Source organism: Ambystoma mexicanum, chromosome 2q (genome assembly GCF_040938575.1).
Source record: "Ambystoma mexicanum isolate Mex_15411 chromosome 2q, UKY_AmexF1_1, whole genome shotgun sequence".
NCBI lineage: Eukaryota > Metazoa > Chordata > Amphibia > Caudata > Ambystomatidae > Ambystoma > Ambystoma mexicanum.
The window spans coordinates 684,621,439-684,642,215 of NC_090924.1; the positions used below are offsets into that span (position 1 = coordinate 684,621,439).

Genomic DNA, 20,777 nt, shown 5'->3' on the forward strand with positions numbered 1-20,777 from the left:
GGAATAAATTGATGGAATGGAGGGCATGGATGCATGCAGACTTAATGGAATGTATCTATATGGAATTGATTGATGAAATGGATGGAATGATTGGAATGTATGTCTGTATACGTATATATGTATATATATGGAATTGATGGATGGAATGGACAGAATGGATGGAATGGATGGAATGGATAGATGGGATGGATAGAATGGAAGAGATAGAATTGATGGAAGTGATGGAAGGCATCAGATGGATGGAACTAATGGATGGAATGAGTGGATGAAGAAATTGAAGAAACTGATGGATGCACTGACTGAATGGATACATTGAATGAACAGAAGAAGAAAAGGAAGAAATGGATTGATGCATCAATGGAATGGATGGTTGCTGGAATGAATTGATGAAGAAATAGAAGAATTGGATGGATGCAGTGATGGAATGGACAGATGGAATGAATGGATGGAATGGATGAAATTACCCTACCCTCTAGCCCCCATGTTCCCCCACACACATGTCTCTGTGTACCCCGCTTACCTGTTCCCCATGCAGTTGTTGTACATACCTATGTCCTGCCCTATCGCCTCAATCCCAGCCCTCTGTCACTGTGTGTCCATGTGTCGCTGTGCTCCCTGCCATCCTGTTCCTGTGATATCGATATGTAGCCCAATATATCACCCAACCCTCTCATCACCATATGTGCCCACTGTGCCCATGTGTCACTGTTCTACTCTGCTTTCTTGTCCCCCGCGCTGTTATATATCCATATACCCCCTCCTGTCACCATAAGACCAACCCTCTGTCACTGTGTGTCCGTGTGTCGATGTGTTTCCTGCCATCCCGTTCACGTGCCTGGTCTCCCTATGCTCCCTGCCATCCCGTTCCTGTGATGTCGTTTATCCCAATCTATCCCCCAACCCTCTCATCTGCATATGTACCCACCGTGCCCATGTTTCACTGTGCTGCTCTGCTTTCTTGTCCACCACGCTGTTATATATTGTATGCCCCCTCCTGTCACCATAAGACCAACCCACTGTCACTGTTCGTGTGACGATGTGTTCCCTGCCATCCTGTTCACGTGACTGGTCTCGGGCGTTTTGAAGATGAACCATCACTCTTATCACATCACTATGCCTACTCTCTTCTATACACCATCACACAACTAGAACACGGCTATACCCCTGATTAATTCAGCCTAGCTGTTCACATACAAACACTACATCATGAACCCCTCATCACCCTAATAAAACGCAGCTATCCCATGACACTCCGGCATAGCTATTCACATAAGCGTCCTTCAGGCCTAACGCAGCCAAACCCAGTCTGGATGTCCAACCACCAGACTGCAAACACATTCAACTATTATCTTCAACACCACACCTAACGCTATAAGGCAGCTACCATCCGACAATTACACCAGCTGCACACCTAACTGGTGCACCCACGCACCCTATGACACCATCTATCTCTACTGACCTGAACTGTGGTTCCCGAGGACGTATAACTTACCAGCGCTTTGAGGTCACACCAATGATATATAGAGTGCTATATAAATGCCAAGTAACATAACATAACATAACATGCTGGAAGAAAGGGGTTAGGGGTTGCAGTTTGGTTGTGCATGTGGTAAGGGTGTTGTGCATGTGCAGAGGTTGTTCTTAGGGATGGGTAAACGGGAGTAGGCGGATTGGAGGTGGTGTGGGATGTTGCGTGCACAAGGAGATGTGCATTAATCGGTCAGTATCTGTGCCTGATTGGGTTAGGAACTCTTGATGGGGGATACCGATAGGTGGAGGTGGGTTCCTGTACAAGCTCGTGGGGAGATCAGGATTGAGTAACTGTGGCAGGAAATAGGTTGGTGTCGGGATGTGGAGAGTTTGTGTGTAGATGAGTTTAAGTGTGAAGGGCGGGCCTGCCGATGCATTGTCGTGAGACAGTAACATAAGCTAACTTTGATTTGGGGGGTAGAAAGCTTGAGTGGAGGCAATGGGCTGGAGACAGAAGTTGGGATAACCACTGTTCGTCAGCATTATAGGTCTGTATCGTCGTAGTGGGGTAGGTGCTGGTAGTGGTAGACATTTGCGAGGTGCAGGCTGGATGACGAGATGGAGCGCTTAGGCAGGGTAGATGTGGGCGGATGGGCAAGTAAGGGCAGCTCCTGAGTGGGGGCCATGAGCCCGTCCTGTCCCAGACAGGCGTGGGTCTTTGATGGGGCCTTGGATTGATGCCACAAGGAGGGAGTTCCTCTGTCAGTGCAACAGCGACTGTGTAGTCAGGGACATCATTTGGGGGTCACCAGGGGTCACAGCTGCAACCCTCAAGGTCTCCCTAGCTACCCCATGCGCTCCCTTACTACCCCTAAAATAAAGGGAAAACAGATTATTTTTCAAATAAATGTAAGCTCCTGGGCTGTGGCCAGCACCATGTAGCTCTTCGTTTCTGCAATGTATGACTCTTTTGTTCAGGCCTCTTAATTAAACAGGGGGTCCCACAAGTGTAACACTTTGAGCAGTGGGCTTAAAAAAGAAAGAATAGGAATAACAAATAATTTGTCTTTCTGGAATTCTATACAATAATTGGTAGACTCGTTAAAGGTTTATTTCAGGCACACTTCAGGGGTGAGTCACTGATTTAGTCTGTTTTAAACACCTCAACTCAGCCTTTCACCCTTCTGAGGTTGATAAATGAGTATCAACACAGACTGAGTGTATATTTGTTCTATATAAAGCGCATAAGCATAAGTGCTATATAATAACACATCACTATCATGTATTTATTTGAATTAATAGAGCTTTTTCACCAAAGCACTTTACACAAAAAAAGAATTGATACTTAAAGATGGCAATTTACACAGGCGAACAATCAGGAAGCAGAAATCTCACTGTGCATAGAGTGGGAGAGGCGTCGAAAGTTTAGAAGCCGAAGGAGCAAAAGGCAGAAGGTGAGATTGCGCACAGGAAAAGTCTAAAGAAACAAAGAAGTTGAGTGAAGTGACATAACAAGATAACAAAGAAGAGAGATGGGGAAGGGAGGAAAGAGCAGTCTTTTCCCCTGGGGGGCGGGCTTTCCCTGCCCCCCCCCCCCCCCCCCGCCGCTACCTTTCGCACCTTTTCCAGGTGCCGCTTCATCCCTTCCTGTTTCCTTTTGTTTTGGTGGCGCCATCACGCCACCCCTCCCCATGGCTTTCGCGCCATCTTCACCCCCTCCCCGCGCCTAAACTCCCAGGCCCTCCAACGACCTGCATTTCATGCGTCCCGGGCCTGGGTCATTAAGACTGGTTAGGTTGGAACCTTTTTAGAGTCTACTCAATTTTGTGAATATTTGAGGTGCTTTATGGATGAAAATTAATTGCAAGATGGTGTGATTTTAATTATTTTATGTGGATTGTTTTTTCATTTTTTTCTTTGAAGGTTTTAGTTTGTAAAAATACCACAATAAAAATAACTATTCACAACAACATCTCGCGCTAGAAGGAATATTTCCAGCCCTGCTTTAAATCATTGTCTGAATAATTCACATGCAATCACAAAACAAAAGCGATACACGTGGCAAAATTAAAGGTAGACACAGAGAAACATGTAGACCGTTTCACATTTTATTATGATGTTACAAAAGAAAAGAACAACAGCTGCATCTGATGGGGGCAAAGCATTAACAACGAATCTTCTCTGTATTAATGATGCATTTTCTTAATGCTTCCGACACGTTTCTATAGCCACCATCATGGCGGCCATCTTGTCTTCTCTCTCTTCACGCGCTGAACCCTCAGTTTATCTGTACTTGGAGGTCAGGACACCGGACACTGCGGCCAGGAACTTGTCCCAGGCAGCCTGGGCCTGAGGGGTGAAGTCAGCTGGGAAGTGGGCAGCCAGGACAGTCTGGATGCAGTGAGAGAGCAGCTGAAAGAGAAAAACAGGACGTGAACACCACGCAAAGCACAAGTGATATAGAAGGAAAACTCTCAAATAATAACCAGCATAATATATAGCTCCATATTCTCTCAAATTGCAATCCGGTCAACACATGATGTTATATTGTTCTTTGCGCAGGCCCCAAATGGCAACCCTAACAGCAGAAGTTGCTCGATTCAAGGGCATTTTATATTAAATTGTTTATAGTGCTAAATGTGGTGTGATACCCAGCACAGGAACCTTTCTTTGGAACTGGGGATAGGAAGACCGAGGCCGTGCTGACTGACAGGCGAGGAACTTCCTCCTCTTCAGACCATCAATGCACTCTGTGTAAGGCGGGCCCACCAGTCATGTTTCATGATCATGGGAGGTAAGTGAAATGTGATTGTGTATATGCAATGTAATGTGCTTGTATATATTTGTGCATGCAAGTGCGCTTGTCTGAGTGCGCATGTGTTAATGTGTCCTCATGTGAATGTGTGTATATTTTTTAATGTATTCATGAATGAATGCAAGAAGCTTCCTTGGTGCTGTATGAATGTGTGGGTGAATGAAAGAGCTTATGTTGTTTAAATATGTGAATGCGCATGTGAATATGAGAGTTTGTCGTGTGAATGTATGAATGCGCTGGTGAATACGAGTGTATGTTGTGTGAACAAGAGCATGTGTGCTTTGAGTGTATGTGCCTGTCGTACGTGGATGAAGGGGTAGCAGGCCTCTAATTTGGGGCAGAGCTACTCGTGGTATGGCATTTATACTGGGCATGATATGATATGATGTGCAATTGCAACGCGCTTATGCACAAGTGTTTCAAGGCGCGACGAGGCAAGGCGCGACGAGGCAAGGAAGGGGGAACAGAGGGAGGACAGAGACAACGATCTTACTAGGCCAAGTGACATTGAGATCGTGCAAGTACAGGGGAGGGTGAGGGAAAAAGTGCCAGGGGAAAGGGGATTGGGTAGTGCTGTACATGGGATCAAAACAATAACAAGATATGCGGCCAGCAGGTGGCAGGTGCAAGGGTAAGTGCAGACAGCAGGTGTCCAATAGTGCAGGTAGGGGGACTATAGGGTTACAGATACAGACCTAAGCGCAAGGGTTGCCGGGAGGCAGTGTCAGTGTGCAACTGGGTGGGCAGGGACATGGGCCCGAAATCAGAGGGTAGTCAGGTGACCAGTGCAATATCAGACAGCAAATCAGGGGAGAGAAAAAGAGAAGGCAGAAGCAAAGAGGAAGGTCTTAAGGTTCTTTCGGAACCAGAGATGTTTCTCTTCAAGTTTCAGAGAGGCAAGGAGGCTGTTTCAGAGGGAGGCCCCAGCCAAATAAAGAGATCTACCACCAACTTGTTGCTTGGAGAAGCGACTGACCCTGCGGGAGTTGGAGGTGGAGGAGCGAAGAGCTCGAGTAGGAAGGAATTTACGAAGAGAGAGTTGGAGGTATTGAGGACCCAGGCCCCAGAAGGCCTTGTGGACAATGCAGAGGGTCTTGAACTTAATCCTTGCAGCCACTGGGATCCAACGCATAGATTTCAGTGATGGAGAGATACGATCCCTGGGCTTGAGGCCAAGGACAAGTCTCACAGTCCTGTTATGGATGAGTTGCAGAGGGCGGAGAGTAGAAGCAGGCAGATTTAGAAAGGGTAAATCAAATGTTGAGTGTTATTACATAACTATACTGCCCTACTCTGGTGATGGCAGTCTAGTTATGTTTTTATACTGTGGCATGGCATTTTGTACTGCATGAAGGCTAAATCCAGCATGACAAGTGTTACTAGGTTGCAGGCAGCCAGTCTGCATCTACTATTTTACTGTAGCATTCAATTTTTTAAAGGTGATCAAAGGTAAAGTAAGCATGATGAGTCTTATTGCTTAGCTAGAATGGCTACTTGGGTGCTGCCAGTCTAGTCATGTTTTTATTGTGGCATGGCATTTTATATTGGGGTAAAGATATGTTTTATTATGTAGCTACAGTGGCTTTCATTGGTGCAGCCGGTTTGGATCTACTTTCTTACTGTGGCATCACATTTTTTAATGGGCATCAATCTTCATGCAAATATAATGACTGCTATACATAGCTAGACTGCGCTACTTTGGTGCTGCCAGTCTAGTTATGTTTTCTTGCTGTGGCATAGAATATTTGGTGGGCATCAAAAGTAAAGCAAACAAGTGTTATTAGATGGCTAAACTGGCCTTAACCGATGGTACCCGTCTTGCCATTTATTCTTACTGTGGCATGGCATTTTGTTACTGGGTGTCAAGGGTAAAGCAAACATGATGTGTCATTACATGGCAAGACAGGCCTACATTAATGCAGCCTGTCTTGACACGTTTCCTTACTGTGGCATGGCATTTTATTATGGGAAAAGTCAATTGGAGTGAGTTCATATATGCTAATAATGGTATATATTGTTTCATTCTGCTGCATGGGCATGTATGGGAACAGCCAGCATGAACATAGTTTTTATAATGGCATATGTTGTGGGCAAAGGGGTCATTAAAATGTGTTGGAAAATGCACCTGTACACTGTTGGGGACTTGAATCTACAGAATTTGTGCTACCATACAAAACTGATTGCAAACTATGTGGCTTTTTACCCACTTTCTCACATAAAGTGTGCAAGAAAATGCATCAATCTAACCCATTAGTATTAAAATGTTCAGGGGGAGGCCGACGACCCACCGGTGGTTGGTTTGGGTTCCTTCACTATGCGGCAAACATTTACACCTCTCCAATTAAAACATTCAACAGCTGCACTGTTTGTACTGCATGGTGTGCCACTAACATTCAAAATGGCCTGGTTCCTTTTTTAAGGATGTTACTGTTGTTTAAAGGGAGTGGAAGTTAGAGGTACCCCTTCATGTTTTTACGGGAAGCAAATTGAACTTTATGAATTACTGTCTATGGTCGAGGGTTGGGCTCATGATTGCCATCTGACTCTGGAGTCATGGTGCATACCCTTCAGTTTTTTTAGTGGTAAGCGGGCTGGCACTTTTGCCCACTCGTTGGTTGCCTTGCTCAGCTGAGGGTGGTCCCATCCTTTCCACCAGCTAGTGCTGGCACATTGTCAGAAGTGGTCCCCTATTTGCATTGCAAGTACATGGCCTTTTACCATACTCTGTCGATCATGGCTACTTTAAAGAAAACAAGGACCTCCTCTGTCGCCTCCTATGGCAGAGAATGGACCTGTGGAAGGTGGGATGCAAACCTAAGAAACTACTGATGCTCGCAGACGTCCTACTCCTGATGCTCGGTGTTTGGTTATATTCACATAAGTTCCGTGCATGGTGATCTGGACTCACCTGGAAGTTTCCGGGGTCCACCCTCAGGTTGTAGGCGTGCAGGTCGCTCAGCTTGGACAGCCCCATGTCGAGGTCATCAATGTGCTTGGCGGCTTCACCGATGGCGCTCAGGACCTTGCCGCCATGTCCCTTCACGTCAGCAGAGCCCGGGCTGAGGTCGAAGTGCTTGAAGTAGGTCTTAGTCTGACCGAAGCTTGCGAACAACCTGGGGGAGGGGGGCAGGGACATATTTAGGGGAACTGCAGTAAACTGCAACTCGACAGGCATTTCACATTCACAGCTGACATTCTCTGCTCTCTAGGAAAGTAAACACGTGTCTGCATTGAGTTGTTGATTGTGGGTATTTAATGTGAGTGCTGAGGTACCCTCACTTTGGCCAGAGAGTCTGACACAGCTCGGGAGGATAGATCAGTGGCAACATGCTCGCCTTGGAAGCAAGACGACACGAAGCAACACAGGTTCGATCCTTGGTCCGCGCTTTGAAACTTCTGGGTATTTAAGCGCGTTAATACACAACTAAGACCAACATGAAAAAGCTGTAACAGCGTGTGAGCGCTTTAAAAATGCAACAAAAAAAATATAAAACAGTTGCCTCAACCCCCACTTTGACCTCTGTATGTTTCATGCATGTTTAATGACAGTGGCATTCTGAGATCGACCATAGACGAGGGACCTAATTCCCAAGTACTAGGGCACCCGGAAAACATGCACCCTGAACTTTGTCAGACGTCCTATCCAAGGCAATGCACACGTAATGGTATTCCTAACGTTACCTGTGCATTCTCCGTGGATCGTGCAGTTTGGGTAAGCGGTGCCCTCCCCCAATCCATGATCTAATGTATTCATAGGATCGCAACACCCATGGGGGAGCTAGGAAGGCATTCCACCCCGATGAGCCTTAATGGCCCTGTCATTGAACCTTCAAATACATTCTGCACAGTGGCTGATGTTTTGTGCGGGATAGCGGTGGTTCTTACTCATCCAGTCAAAAGTGAAAATAAATAAGCCCAGGGGTCAGAAATGACCCTTCTGTTCGTTGCACTTCCCCATGTATCAGCTCCAAACAGGCACAGGGAGTGATTGGCTTCTGCATGCAAACATCCCTTTCCATATTCCAGTCCAGCTGCTCACATTCTAGTGTGCATGAAGACTTTTTTTTGCAGCTTTTTTTTCATTCAATCGAGGGAGATGTATGTGTGCATGTACTTCTGTGATACAGGCTGGTGATCAAATGGTCCAATGCCATGAAAAGAGGCTATTGCAGTAGGGCCCATTATTATATAGAAGATCTCTTACCACCCACCCGGAGCCTCCCACTGCTTACCGCCTCGCGACTGGCTTCAACCACGTACACTGTCTAGTACATGAGCTCTAAACCATACACCCATCTGTGGGTCCTGAAGCCTGTTGACTTGCTGTTCAAAGGATTTACGCTTTTACCACCTCCTCCGAACCCCTTATTCCCGTTATCCCTCTTCTGGCATTCTACAGCCTTTTCTGACCTCATCCATGGACTCTAGCCTCTTCCTGCCTCCCATGCAGGCTTAAGCCTGTTACCAGCACCCAGAGGGGTTGTCTGGCCGCTTCCCTCCTCTCTGTTTTGCCTAACCATTTATCACGTTCCCCCCAAGCTGAAACCTCTTAGCACCTTGTCTATGGGTTCCCACTTTCTACCACCTTCAGTGCAGATTCTAACTTCTATCACTCCCCCACAGGACCCACCTTCTGATGGTGTTCCCCAAATTCTCTTCCCGCCCATCTCCTCACAGGGTCTAGTGTCTTACATCTGCCCGCTTAGCTATCACTCACACAAGGTCCCAACTCTTCCCACCTTGCCAAAGACTCTAAACACTTTTACCCCTCCACCTGGGCTGTAATGAACTGGCATCTCTACCACAGCCTCTTACCACTTGCCACCTCCTCCTTTGTTCTTGGTCCCCCCCATCGCCAATCTCATCTCTATCATCCTGGCACCTTCCCCATAGAGAATGCCCCCTTCTAATGCCTTCCAATCTCCTGCCACCTCCCGATAAGCTTCATTAGATCTTCACACAGGCTCTAGCATCTTACCATTCTGGCTCTAGGACATCCGCTCCTCTCCAGCGGCCCTAATCCTGGGTTCTGAAACCTGAGGCTCTCCAGAAGATTTGAGCTATGACTCCCACAAGCCATCATAATTGACTAAGCTGGCTAGTGCTGCTGGGAGTTGTAGTCCAAAGCATCTGGCAAGCCAAAGGTTGCAGACCCTTGCTCAAACCTCTTGACTCCTGGTTTCAGGCTCTTCCCAGCACTGCACGGGTTCTACTTTCATAACACCTTCTGCCGAGGCTATTTCGTCTTCCAAACCACCTTTTAACCACACTCTTACTCCTTTCCAGGGGTGTTGCTAGGTCTGGAAAAGATCCGGGGCAACACTAATGTCGGGATTGTCAGGACTGGGGGCTAGCTAGTCTTTTGGTTGTAAACCCTGAGATTCTATCTAGCGTTATAGCCCCCTAACCCCCTCCCCCCCACAGCAACACCTCTGCTCCTTTCTCTGTGGACTCTGGGCTCTTCCTCCGCCTCTGCAGGCTCTAACTGAACTCTTTTAAATGCTGGCTCGTGTGTTCGCTTCTGCGCCGTCACTTGCCTCATCCGTCGTGGAAACAGGTACCTGGCCGTTTAACGTTGAGTCGCATTACATAATGGCACTGCCCCCTTTAAATATCTACCTGCTAAACTAGAGACAACATGAGCCGGCTTAAGTGGAAATATAGCCTCATGTGGCAGGATTTTCTGTTAAACGAAGTTTCAAATATTTTTATAACCAGAGTTTGACATGGGGCCCTGTGCACCCCGATCTGGAAAAACGAGCAGTAATCATCGATATGGCAGTGGCTGGTCATTTATAGACCCTCAGGGTTCCTCTCATAAGCCTTTACCTGTCGAGGGCTTCGCCTCCGAGGGCATCGGTGTGGCCGGCGATCTTGCCCCAGAGGGCGACGACGAGGGCCTTGTCTTCAGCGGTCAGAGTCATCTTGATGGTTGTGGAGCTGGGGGGCTCTGGGTCAGCAGGAGATGGCAGGTGAATGCAATCGGTGCTGGAGGCCGGTCAGGCCCCCTTTTAAAGGGGTCTGGGGGCTCGGGAGCTTGGCAGAGATCCACGTCATTGGTCATTCTTGGGTTCCACCCAAGGTGGGGGGTTATCTTATCTCCCCGGCACAGTGCCAGGCAGGGGGTGACTTAGCAGGATGACTTGCACAGAGGTCTTATCTGCAATGGCTGCCTGGCGAGTGATTGTGCAGGTCCCCTTTGCCTACAGGGAAAGGATCCGGCCCTTTCCTGCTGGTGCACTGTGGGGGCAGATCACTGCATGGGAACACTCTGGGGGCTAAACTGTCTCTATACCTTCTGGAGTAGAGGGCTCCCTGTCACCACACAGGAGGCATTAGTTGAGTTAGCATGTGGCTAAAATGTCACCTTGCCGTTGTATGTCGGTCATATTAGCAATGAAAAAAAACAGCACCGCCTCCCACAAGTGCAGGACTAACTTCATCCTTCCATTTTTGTAATGGAAATAATCGTTTTCCTTTTGCCAGATACACTGAAGTTTGTTTTATGAATATATAAAGACGATAGGAAGCTTGTACCAGGCACTACAGCTTCTGCATGCACCCTAAGCTTCAATGCACCATCGCTGCAGCTTCTGGAAGCATGCACCCTAAGCTTCAATGCACTGGGCACTGCAGCTTCTGGAAGCATGCACCCTAAGCTTCAATGCACCGGGCACTGAAGCTTCTGGAAGCATGCACCCTATGTTTCAATGCACCGGGCACTGCAGCTTCTGGAAACATGCACCCTAAGCTTCAATGCAACAGGCACTGCAGCTTCTGGAAGCATGCACCCTAAGCTTCACCACCCTAAGCTTCAATGGACCGGGTCAATGCACCAAGCACTGCAGCTTCTGGAAGCATGCACCCTAAGCTTCAATACCCTAAGCTTCAATGGACCGGGTCAATGCACCAAGCACTGCAGCTTCTGGAAGCATGTACTGTGACCTTCAATTAAACAGACACTGCACATGCTGAGGGCACTCTGCCGAGTTTCAAGTAAACAGACACTGCCCAGGCTGAGAGCACATTGCCGAGTTTCAATTAAACAGACACTGCCCATACTGAGGGCAGGTATCATGAGCCTAATTGAACATACACTGCCCGTACTTAGGGCAGGCATCATGAGCTTAAATTGAGCAAACACTGCCCACACTGAGGGCAATCTACCTGAGCTTCAGTTGAACAGACACTGCCCGTACTGAGGGCAGACATCCAGAGCTTAAATTGAGCAGACACTGCCTATACTGAAGGCACTCTACCTGGGCTTCAAATAAACATGCACTGCCAGTACTGTGGGCACCCATCATGAGCTTAAATTGAGCAGACACTGCCCATACTGAGGGCAATCTACCTGAGCTTCAGTTGAACAGACACTGCCCGTACTGAGGGCAGACACCCAGAGCTTAAATTGAGCAGACATTGCCCATACTGAAGGCACTCTACCTGGGCTTCAAATAAACAGACACTGACCACACATTGCAGATATGGACACATGCATCTAAGCTTCACTTGAATAGGCATGGGTGAGTCTGAGAGCACTCTACCAGAGCTTCAATTAAACAGACACTGCAGTTATTGGCAGAATGGATTGTGAGCTCCAATTGTACAGACACAAGCAGTAATGGGAGCATTTGCAATGAACTGCAACTGAACAGACACCGTGGATACTGTCAGTAGCATTGCGTGCTTCAGCTTAACAGACACTGCAGATTCTGGGAGCATGCACCATGAGTTTCAAGCGTGGAAACACTGGTGATACTCAGAGCATGCCTTATGATCATTAATTAAATAGACACTGTGGATACGGCAAGCATGCATTCTGAGCTTCGCTTGAACAGACACTGCATATGCCTATAGCTTCTTTTCTGAGACGGAAGATATTGGGAGAATGCATCGTGCTCGGATACTGGGAGCATGCTTCATAAGCTTCAACTGAACAATGCAGACACTTACAGCTTCTTTTCTGAGATTCAATTAAACACGTACTGCACATTTAAGAGCATGCTTCATAAGCTTCAACTGACAGACGCCCATGATATTGGGGACAATGTACCCTGAGCTTGAATTATCATGCATAGAGTATGCCGGAAGCATGCACCCTGAGCTTCAATTGAACAGATACTGTGGATTCTTGGAGCATGCTACATGAGTTTCAAGTGTGTAAACACTGGTGATATTGGGAGCATGCCTATTGCGCTTCAGCTGAACAGACTCTGCAGCTACTGAGAGCATGCAGCCTGAGGTTCAAGTGTGCAAACACCGGTGATATTGGGAGCATGCCTGTAGAGCTTCAGCTGTATAGACATTGCAGATACTTGGAGCATGCACCGTGCGTTTCAAATGTGCAAACCCTGGTGATAAAAGGAGCATGCTCATTGAGTTTCAGCTGAACGGACTCTGCAGATACTAGGAGCATGCAGCCTGAGGAGCATGCTTATAGAGCTTCAATTTAACAGATACTGTGTGCAGGAATTCTGATCATCAATTTCGCAGGCGCTGCAGATACTGGCAGAAGGCATTGTGCACTTCAATTGAACAAACACTGCTGACATAGGGAGCATGCTTTCTGTATTTCAACTGAACATACACTCGGGATATTAGAAAGATGCACTGGTAGACTGAGACCATGTCCCTGGATCTTCAAGTGTGTAAACACTGGTGATATAGGGAGCATGCATGTTGCGCTTCATTTGTGCAGACAGTGCAGATACTGACTGCCTCCATCCTGAGCTCCAATTGAGCTGATATTGCAGATACTGAGAGCATACATCATAAACTTCAGTTTAACATGCACTGCAGATATGGGCAACATGAACTGTGAGTTTCAATTGAAAAGCCACTACAGACACTGAGAACATGCATCCCACGCTTCAACTGAGCAGCCGCTGTGGATATTGGGTGCTTGAATTTTGAGTTTAAACTAAACAGGTGAACAGATATTTCTGATATTGGGAGAATGCCCTGTGAGCATCCCTCGAATAAGAATTTATATTTTTCTATATCTACCTTCATGTCGGAGTCCAGCCTCAGGGCAGGCTGCGTTTCAAACCCGTGCTGCTCTGAATTGTCTTGTTTCCAAGATAAGTGATATCTTACAAATAGACATTGCAGGTTCTACAAGCATGTATCCCGAGCTTCTATTAAACAGACACTGCAGATACGGGTGGCATGCATTTGAGCTTATGGCCCTTAATAAGCATGATATTGTGCAGTAGATGGTATGCAGAGTAACTCTTACACCAAATAATCAAACCAACTCAGGAAGAGGGCAAAGTCGTTTTACTCTTTTAATATCAATTATATGAAACAGGAAGTTACAACGGACATCAACGGACCTCGCAGTCTAATAGGTTTCTTCTATCGTAGTGATAGCTGACTCATAGATACATTTATAACCAGGAAATTTTGTTGATACTTAATCCTGGTCAATGATTTAATTTTCAGGCCTTACTCGTGCAGCATTTTGCTCCCACACCGCCCAGGTCAGTGCTTTTTTGACTAGTTTAACACAGCAATGCCACAGATAACTAGTACTTCTATGTCCACTGATCTATAGATGTTTCATACACTAGCTGTAGCCTGCATTAGAGATTTTGGTTACCCTGTTACAAGTACTGTTGTATGTTTAACATATAGACCCCACGTTGATTCTGGAAAATTACATTCCCCAAATGTGTGATCGTGGACAAATCACGCTTCCCTCTGTGCCTCGGTTGTTATATCTATCTGAAATGAGAGCGCCTGAAAAGACGGGTGCTAGATGCATCTGAAAAATCTGAAGGTCATTTGCCATCACTTCCAGTGAAGCCACTTGGGGGCTGGGTCAAATGATATCACTTCCTGTGATGTTTATCAGGGGTTCAAGGGTTGTGTAATGTCACTTCCGCTACACCTGGCATTTTGGTGAAATGACATCCCTGGCTGCAGAGCGTCTTATTACAGGAGCACAGAAATTTGACCAAATTTCCCCTAACCTACGGGAACTACATTAGCTTCCACTCCAAGCCAGGATACTGCTCAAGACTGCATGATCTACAAAGAAGTCACAAGTAGCTCACTGGTGGCTACGTTCAACATATCTGTGGCACACGTGCCTGGCACAGCAAATCGACCAACCAGCTTGAATCACAACTCATCTACAAAGAGAGGACCAACAAATAATCCTTCTGTTCTCATGCACCCAACCTCTGGAACTCTGTAACTTGATCCTGGGGTCGGCTCGGAATGCCCTCACAATTCTCCAATTTTGCAAATCTCTCAAAACATGGCTCTTTCAACAACACCTGACCAAGGACTAATTCAATGAATGCACATACTAATGTTGTTAAAAGATGCCAGCCCAAATGCTGACTAGCCACACTCTGTATAGCTCTCTACTGCTCTTGAGCTAGGTCAGTGCTTTAAACAATGAAAAAATATATACATATATATGCATTATTATTTCATTATGGCCGACTGGCATGTAGCGGTACGGCCAGCATGGACATGTTTTGTTACACGGGCATTGTTACTGCAATATGGGCAAAGCAATATTATTGAGAGTGTCCTCATGTGCGGGTACTGGCCTGTTTTGCCCATTGATCCTGGACGCATTTGGTTACATTGACACTATCACTGCATTATGGGGAAATTCAAGACAAGTGTGTTCTTACAGCTACAGTATTGGCATCATTGGAAAAAGCCAAGAACAGTGTAGTTTAAATGTGAGATTAATGAATTATGGGTGGAGCCAACCTGAGTGTGTCCTTAGATGGGTCTATGGACATATTTTGGTACAGTCATCCTGGACACGTTCTGCTACTCTGGCATTATTACTGTATTATAGGCAAAGCCAAAATGGATAGGGACACTGTCATATGTAGGCACAACCAACATGAAGATGTGTTATGAGAGGTTTATGATCTTTCCAACAAAGATTTTCCATCGAGGTAAGTGCCCTCAAATTATTTCCAGTGAAAACTGTTCCATCGAATTCCTATACATAAAGTGCAAAGTGTAAATGCATGGAAACCCTTTCATCGAATAGGATTTCGTTACATAAACACTTTACATTTTTTTGCATGGAAATCCGATGGAACATAACGTTACAGGGAGCTGTCCAGTGCAACAATCTATATTGTATCACTGGACAGCTTCCTGTAACTTACAGCATTTATTCTGAATTGGGGGTCTCCCCCTTAAACTCCCCTCAACCCCCAGGGGTCCTTCCCCGCTATCCCCCACACCAACCCCATTTTCAAAATGTAACCCTTGTCCAGTGATGAAATCTTTAATGTATTTCAGCACTGGACAGCTCCCTCTAAATGATGGCATTTATTTTTAATTGGAGGGTCTCCCCCTCCCAACCCCCCCTCAACGCCCAGGAGTCCTCCCCCTCTAACCCCCCATGTTCAAAATGCAACCCATGTCCAGTGCTGAAATACTTAATGTATTTCAGCACTGGACAGCTCCCTGTAAATTGTATTTATTTTGTATTGGAGGGGTAACCCCCCCAATCCCCCCTAACCCCAAGGGCACCCCCTAACCCTACTAACCTTTGCCCTAACCCTTGTCCTAATGCTAACCCTAATTCTAACCCTTGCCCTACTCCTTACCCTAACCCTTGCCCTAACCCTAATTCTAACCCTTACCCTAACCATTGCCCCAACCCTAAACCTAATTCTAACCCTTACCCTAACCCTAACCCTAACCCTTGCCCTAAGCCTAACCCTAATTCTAACCCTTGCCCTAACCCTTGCCTAAAATCAATCGAAATCCAACAAAATTCATTCAATGAATATGCCTTTTGATGCAAAAGCATTTCAATGAATACATTTCGATGGATATAAATTTGTTGGAAATGTATTCGATGGAAAGACCAGATACCGTTATGAGACTTGTATTGTTACTGTAATATGAGCAAATTCCCATGTGGCGATACTGGCATCTATTAGTAGAGCCAGCATGGGCATGTTTTCTCATTGTGGCATTAGTGCATTATGAGCAAAAACAGCATTACTGAGTGTATCCTTAGGTGAGACTTTTGGTGAATCCTGCAAAGTCATCACTGATTCCCCGGTGATGATCTCCTCCCACATGGCCAGGGGACAGCAGCCGCTACCTGGTCGTGTCCCCGGAGGTGGTATAATGTGGGAGAGGACTATCGGGAGGAAGTGATGACTCCACTAGGAGAGATGCAGAAGTCTTCCCCTCCTTTTGAAGAAAACACTATAAGATCGAAAATACTGAGGGCATACTGTCAATCTGAGCAGAATAACATTACACATAATGCTCAATTAACATCTCCTGTCTCTGATGTCTTTGATTTAAGCAAAGACCCAGAATATATAACTTTCAAAGATCCAAAATTCCTATGGACTCCAACTCCCATAAAGCCTTGAGTACTGAGACGAGGAATAAGAAGAAGGAGTTCATGTGAATTGAAAGAAACACCAAGCTAAACAAGCAGACTAGTTCTCACAATGGAAATGAGCTGCACAGGACATTTAAACATGGTGAACACCTTCAATTGAGAAGTAGAGAAGAGAGATGCAGAGCGGGCAAAGCGGGAAGCAGAACCGATGACAGAAGCAGAAGCACGGAGACAGACCATGCTGAGAGAGACAGCCACTTGCAAAAAACCACACGTGAGCATACTTTACCAGTGAGGCGTAAGACCAGGAGAAAACACCAAATGTCTTGGAAGAAACCAGGGACGTCATTTCACCAAAATGCCAGGGGTAGCGGAAGTGACATCACAATGCCAGTGGTATCACATGAAGTGGTGCCATTTGACCACACCCCCACGTGGCATCACAAGAAGTGGCATCATAAAGCATTATCCCTTATTACACTAAGAAAAATAGGGTTATGATATCACTGTATTGTGACATTTCATACAAGAATGGATCATCATATGTAGCAGTATAGGAAGGCCCATGTTGCCATGGGAAGTGTATGAACCCAAATCCTGTCTTTATGTGGATCTGCCCTGTTATTTCAACAGGACTACAGAGCGAAATCACATTCTGGGGGGACAGGGGCCGATAGGCGTGTATGGGGATAGGGGAAAGCCAGGATAAAAGGGGAGAAGGAGAATATCATTTTGCGTTTTGGTTCTGGCATTGCCCTAGAGGCCAGTCTGAGCCTGCGCGCTGGCCAGTATAGGTTTCATCAGGAAGCAAGGATATGCCAGCCTGGCACGCTCTCCCTATCAAACTTGCATTGTGCCATGGCCTGGGGAAGACTGCCAGTGGGGGCATTGGGCACTCACACACATAACAGGGGACCAGAGGGGTCAGGGGGGCACTCACACACAACAGCGGACCAGTGGGGGCAGGGGGGCACTCACACACCTAACGGGGGACCAGTGGGGGTAGGGCGGCACTCACACACATAACAGGGGACTATTGGGGGCAGCAGGGCACTTACACACACAACGGAGGACCAGAGGGGGCTGTGGGCCAGTTACACACATAACGGGGGACCTGAGGGGGCAGGGTGGCACTCACACACATAATGGGGGACTAGAGGGGACCAGTGGGCACTCCCAGTTCTGCGCATTGTCATGCTTTATCATTGTCCCCAGAGTTTACCAGTAAATTCAAATTTCCCCCATAAAGTTCATGTACCAAATTCTGTGAACCAGAAAGCATTGCTCCTGCCCATCAGCTTGATGTTGCTACAGAAAATGACCAACCCGGTCTCGTATTTCTTCCCAAAACTGCCATGAGAGATAGTGTCACATGTGCAAGCATTGATATGGTCTGCAGTGGTAGTCGTGGGGTGAATAACCCTTGGGAAGATCCCAGAGGGATAGCTAATCCGTCAGTCTAGGAAAAGCACAGATGGGCAGATGGGATACCCTGTGTCATACCGAGCAGGTATTGTAATTCTATATGCCAATTTCTCTAAGCGCAGGTATTCCCCCAAGGTGAAAGACAAGCTGTGGAAAGCCAAGATTTAAAACAGTTGTGAGAGGCCATTAATAATGCGAAGGTGAAATGACTGTTCGGGTCTGGAGGAATGCAGTATTACGTATGGGAAACTCTGTGCCAGCAATAAAATATTCCATGCTAGCTTGAGGAGTGGCTAGGAACAGTGTGTGAGGGTACAGAAGGAAGAGCGAGGGGGTACAAAAAGAATTAGATTAAAAATCCAAACCTGACTAGGCGAGTGTCACTAAGGAAGTGTGTCTGGGATAGGGGGGTATCATAGAAAGCTCTGCAGCACCAGGGCGGGAGCGCAACACCTCTGTAGATGAATAGCTGCACTTGTAATCAGGATTGATTTCACTGCGAGTGGGGGAAAACCAACATGAGGAACGGTAAGAGGCAGCGCCCAGGGACAGGAGCATTAAAAGAGCGGGGAAAACCTTGCCAGAAATGCAACTGTAGAACTTCTCTGAGTTAAGTACTGATCCAAAAAGATGGGACTTGGGGAAAGGCCTTAGTCGGTGGTAAACTAAGCTGTTGCTACAATGATGTGAAGAACAGTGTCAACAGTCAGGAACGGATGTTGGCACTGTGACTGGGGAAGGTGCATGGCCTGAAAATCCAGTGTCAACAATGCAGTGTGTGACCTGGGTGGGGGTGTAAATCATTGGATGTAAGAAAAGGTGTGAGTGTGGGGGCTTTGGCTGATATGAAGCGCAGGAAAGGCAATAGCGGGAAATAGACCGCTGCATGACGATTGGGCCCAGGGTTTTCTATTTCCAGAGAACCAATGGGTACTAGGAAGAGGAAGCGCCACTCTGTGAGGAAAACGTTCTGGGAGAGGAATTCCTAAAATATGTGTACAGATTCACATTGAAAAGGAAGGTTTGTTTGCCAATATTCCATTGCTCGCTGCGGCCCTGCAAGAAAGACGAACGGATAAGTTGTGCTGATGAAGTGCACAGCTCAGTCCCAGACAGTGCAATGAGGATTTGTGTCCGCCCGCGGCGGCCGCAAGCAAGTTGCTGAAGCACACACGGTGTGTGCAGTGCTTCAGCAACTCGCCTGTGGCCGCGGCGCCAGCAACCACAGGCCCCAGGCTGAGGTGCGTAACACACCTCATCCTGGGTCAGCGGCTGGCAGCGCTGCGGCCGGAGGCGTGTTGGTGAGGATGCATTGCACTGCACACACTGCTGACCTCTGCCTGGGGCTGCCGCGGCGGGCGCAGGCAAGTTGCTGAAGCACACACGGTGTGTGCAGTGCTTCACCAACTCACCTGCTGCGCCAGCCACCACAGGCCCCAGGCTGAAGTGTGTGACACATCTCAGCCGGGGGGCTGTGGGTGGTGGTGCCGCGGTCGAAGGCGAGTTGGTGATGATGCACTGCACACACTGCCAACCTCAGCCTGGGGATGCCGCGGCAGCCATAGGTGAGTTGCTGAAGCATACACAGTGTGTGCAGTGCTTCACCAACCCGCCTGCGGCCACAGAGCCGGCCACCAAAGGCCCCAGGCTGAAGTGTGTGACACACCTCAACCTGGGGCCTGTGGCTGATGGCGCTGCCCCATGACGGTACGCGCACGCGGCGGCGTGACGTTTCACGGCACCGTGTGTTGTATAAATAAACGGGCGTTCCCGGCCGCGGCAGAGCGACCGGGAAGCCCGAACTGTAAGGACGTGTGTCGTGTGTGGTCCTTACGGGTTGGGGGCGTACGAGACCGCATCGGGGCCAGGACACACCCCCAACAGTGGCGACGAGTGGATGCGGATGCCCGGGCCCGGCGGTGAAAGAATTCCAGAATTTTTCTCCCTGAAACGGAACACACAGACATTTTGTTTCATGCCGTGGCTGCGGATCGCACACGCGGCTGGCGTCCATTTTGTCAGCAGGGCCGTGGAACTTCACCAAGCTCCGGTTTGGATGGTGAAGGTGATCCAGGTCTAATTTTTGGACATACTGCTTGCAGGCAGTCAAACCTGCATGCCCATGCCCGTTTTTTGGATTTTCCTCCAGATTTGGGCCTCCTACGTCGAGTGAAGGCAAGGAGGAGGGCTAAAATGGCTGGGCCTGTTTAGCCCAGTGCTTCTTCATCCCCTTCATCATCAGGCTGCATTGGCCTCTTCTTCGCCCTCTTCATCATCAGGGTGGATTACTGCAGTGGTGGATCCTCAAGTTGGCAAGTTTTTCTTCTGCTTCTTCAGTTCTGGTGGCAGTCTTAGGAGTGCTGAGGACAAGATTACACCATCCCCTCCCCAGGTTGGACTGTTATTTTGCCTGTGAGGGGTGTCCAGACTGTGAGGTGGTGGTGGGTGATTGAGTTGCGGCCCCCAGATTCCAAGATGGGGGTGCCTGTGCGCTCAAACCCATGAGTAACTCTGGCGGGCAAGGCGGTGGGACTCCTGCAGCCGCACAGTTTTCCCAGGACGGTGGTCAGGCCGCAGCTCAACAGCACGTCCTTCAGGCTCCGGTGCTTCCAGTGCAACACCATGTGGCGGCTCCACAGCTACCCCCTAAAGTCCAAGTAGGTGGTCAAGCTCCTGTGCCTCAGGGGCCACCGGTGGTACAGCCAGTTGCTCAGC

At 47.7% G+C, this 20,777-nt stretch overlaps 1 protein-coding gene across 1 annotated transcript; it reads right to left on the reverse strand.

The window, feature by feature from the left end:
* Positions 1-3,564: 3,564 nt before the first annotated feature.
* Positions 3,565-10,386, reverse strand: LOC138569680 (hemoglobin larval subunit alpha-like). Its single transcript, XM_069647868.1, has 3 exons — positions 10,115-10,386; positions 7,194-7,398; positions 3,565-3,882 (listed from the first exon to the last, which is right to left on the reverse strand). The coding sequence occupies exons 1-3, from the start codon at positions 10,207-10,209 to the stop codon at positions 3,754-3,756; spliced, it is 429 nt and encodes a 142-aa protein (XP_069503969.1). The 5' UTR covers positions 10,210-10,386; the 3' UTR covers positions 3,565-3,753.
* Between the last annotated feature and the right edge of the window lie 10,391 nt (positions 10,387-20,777).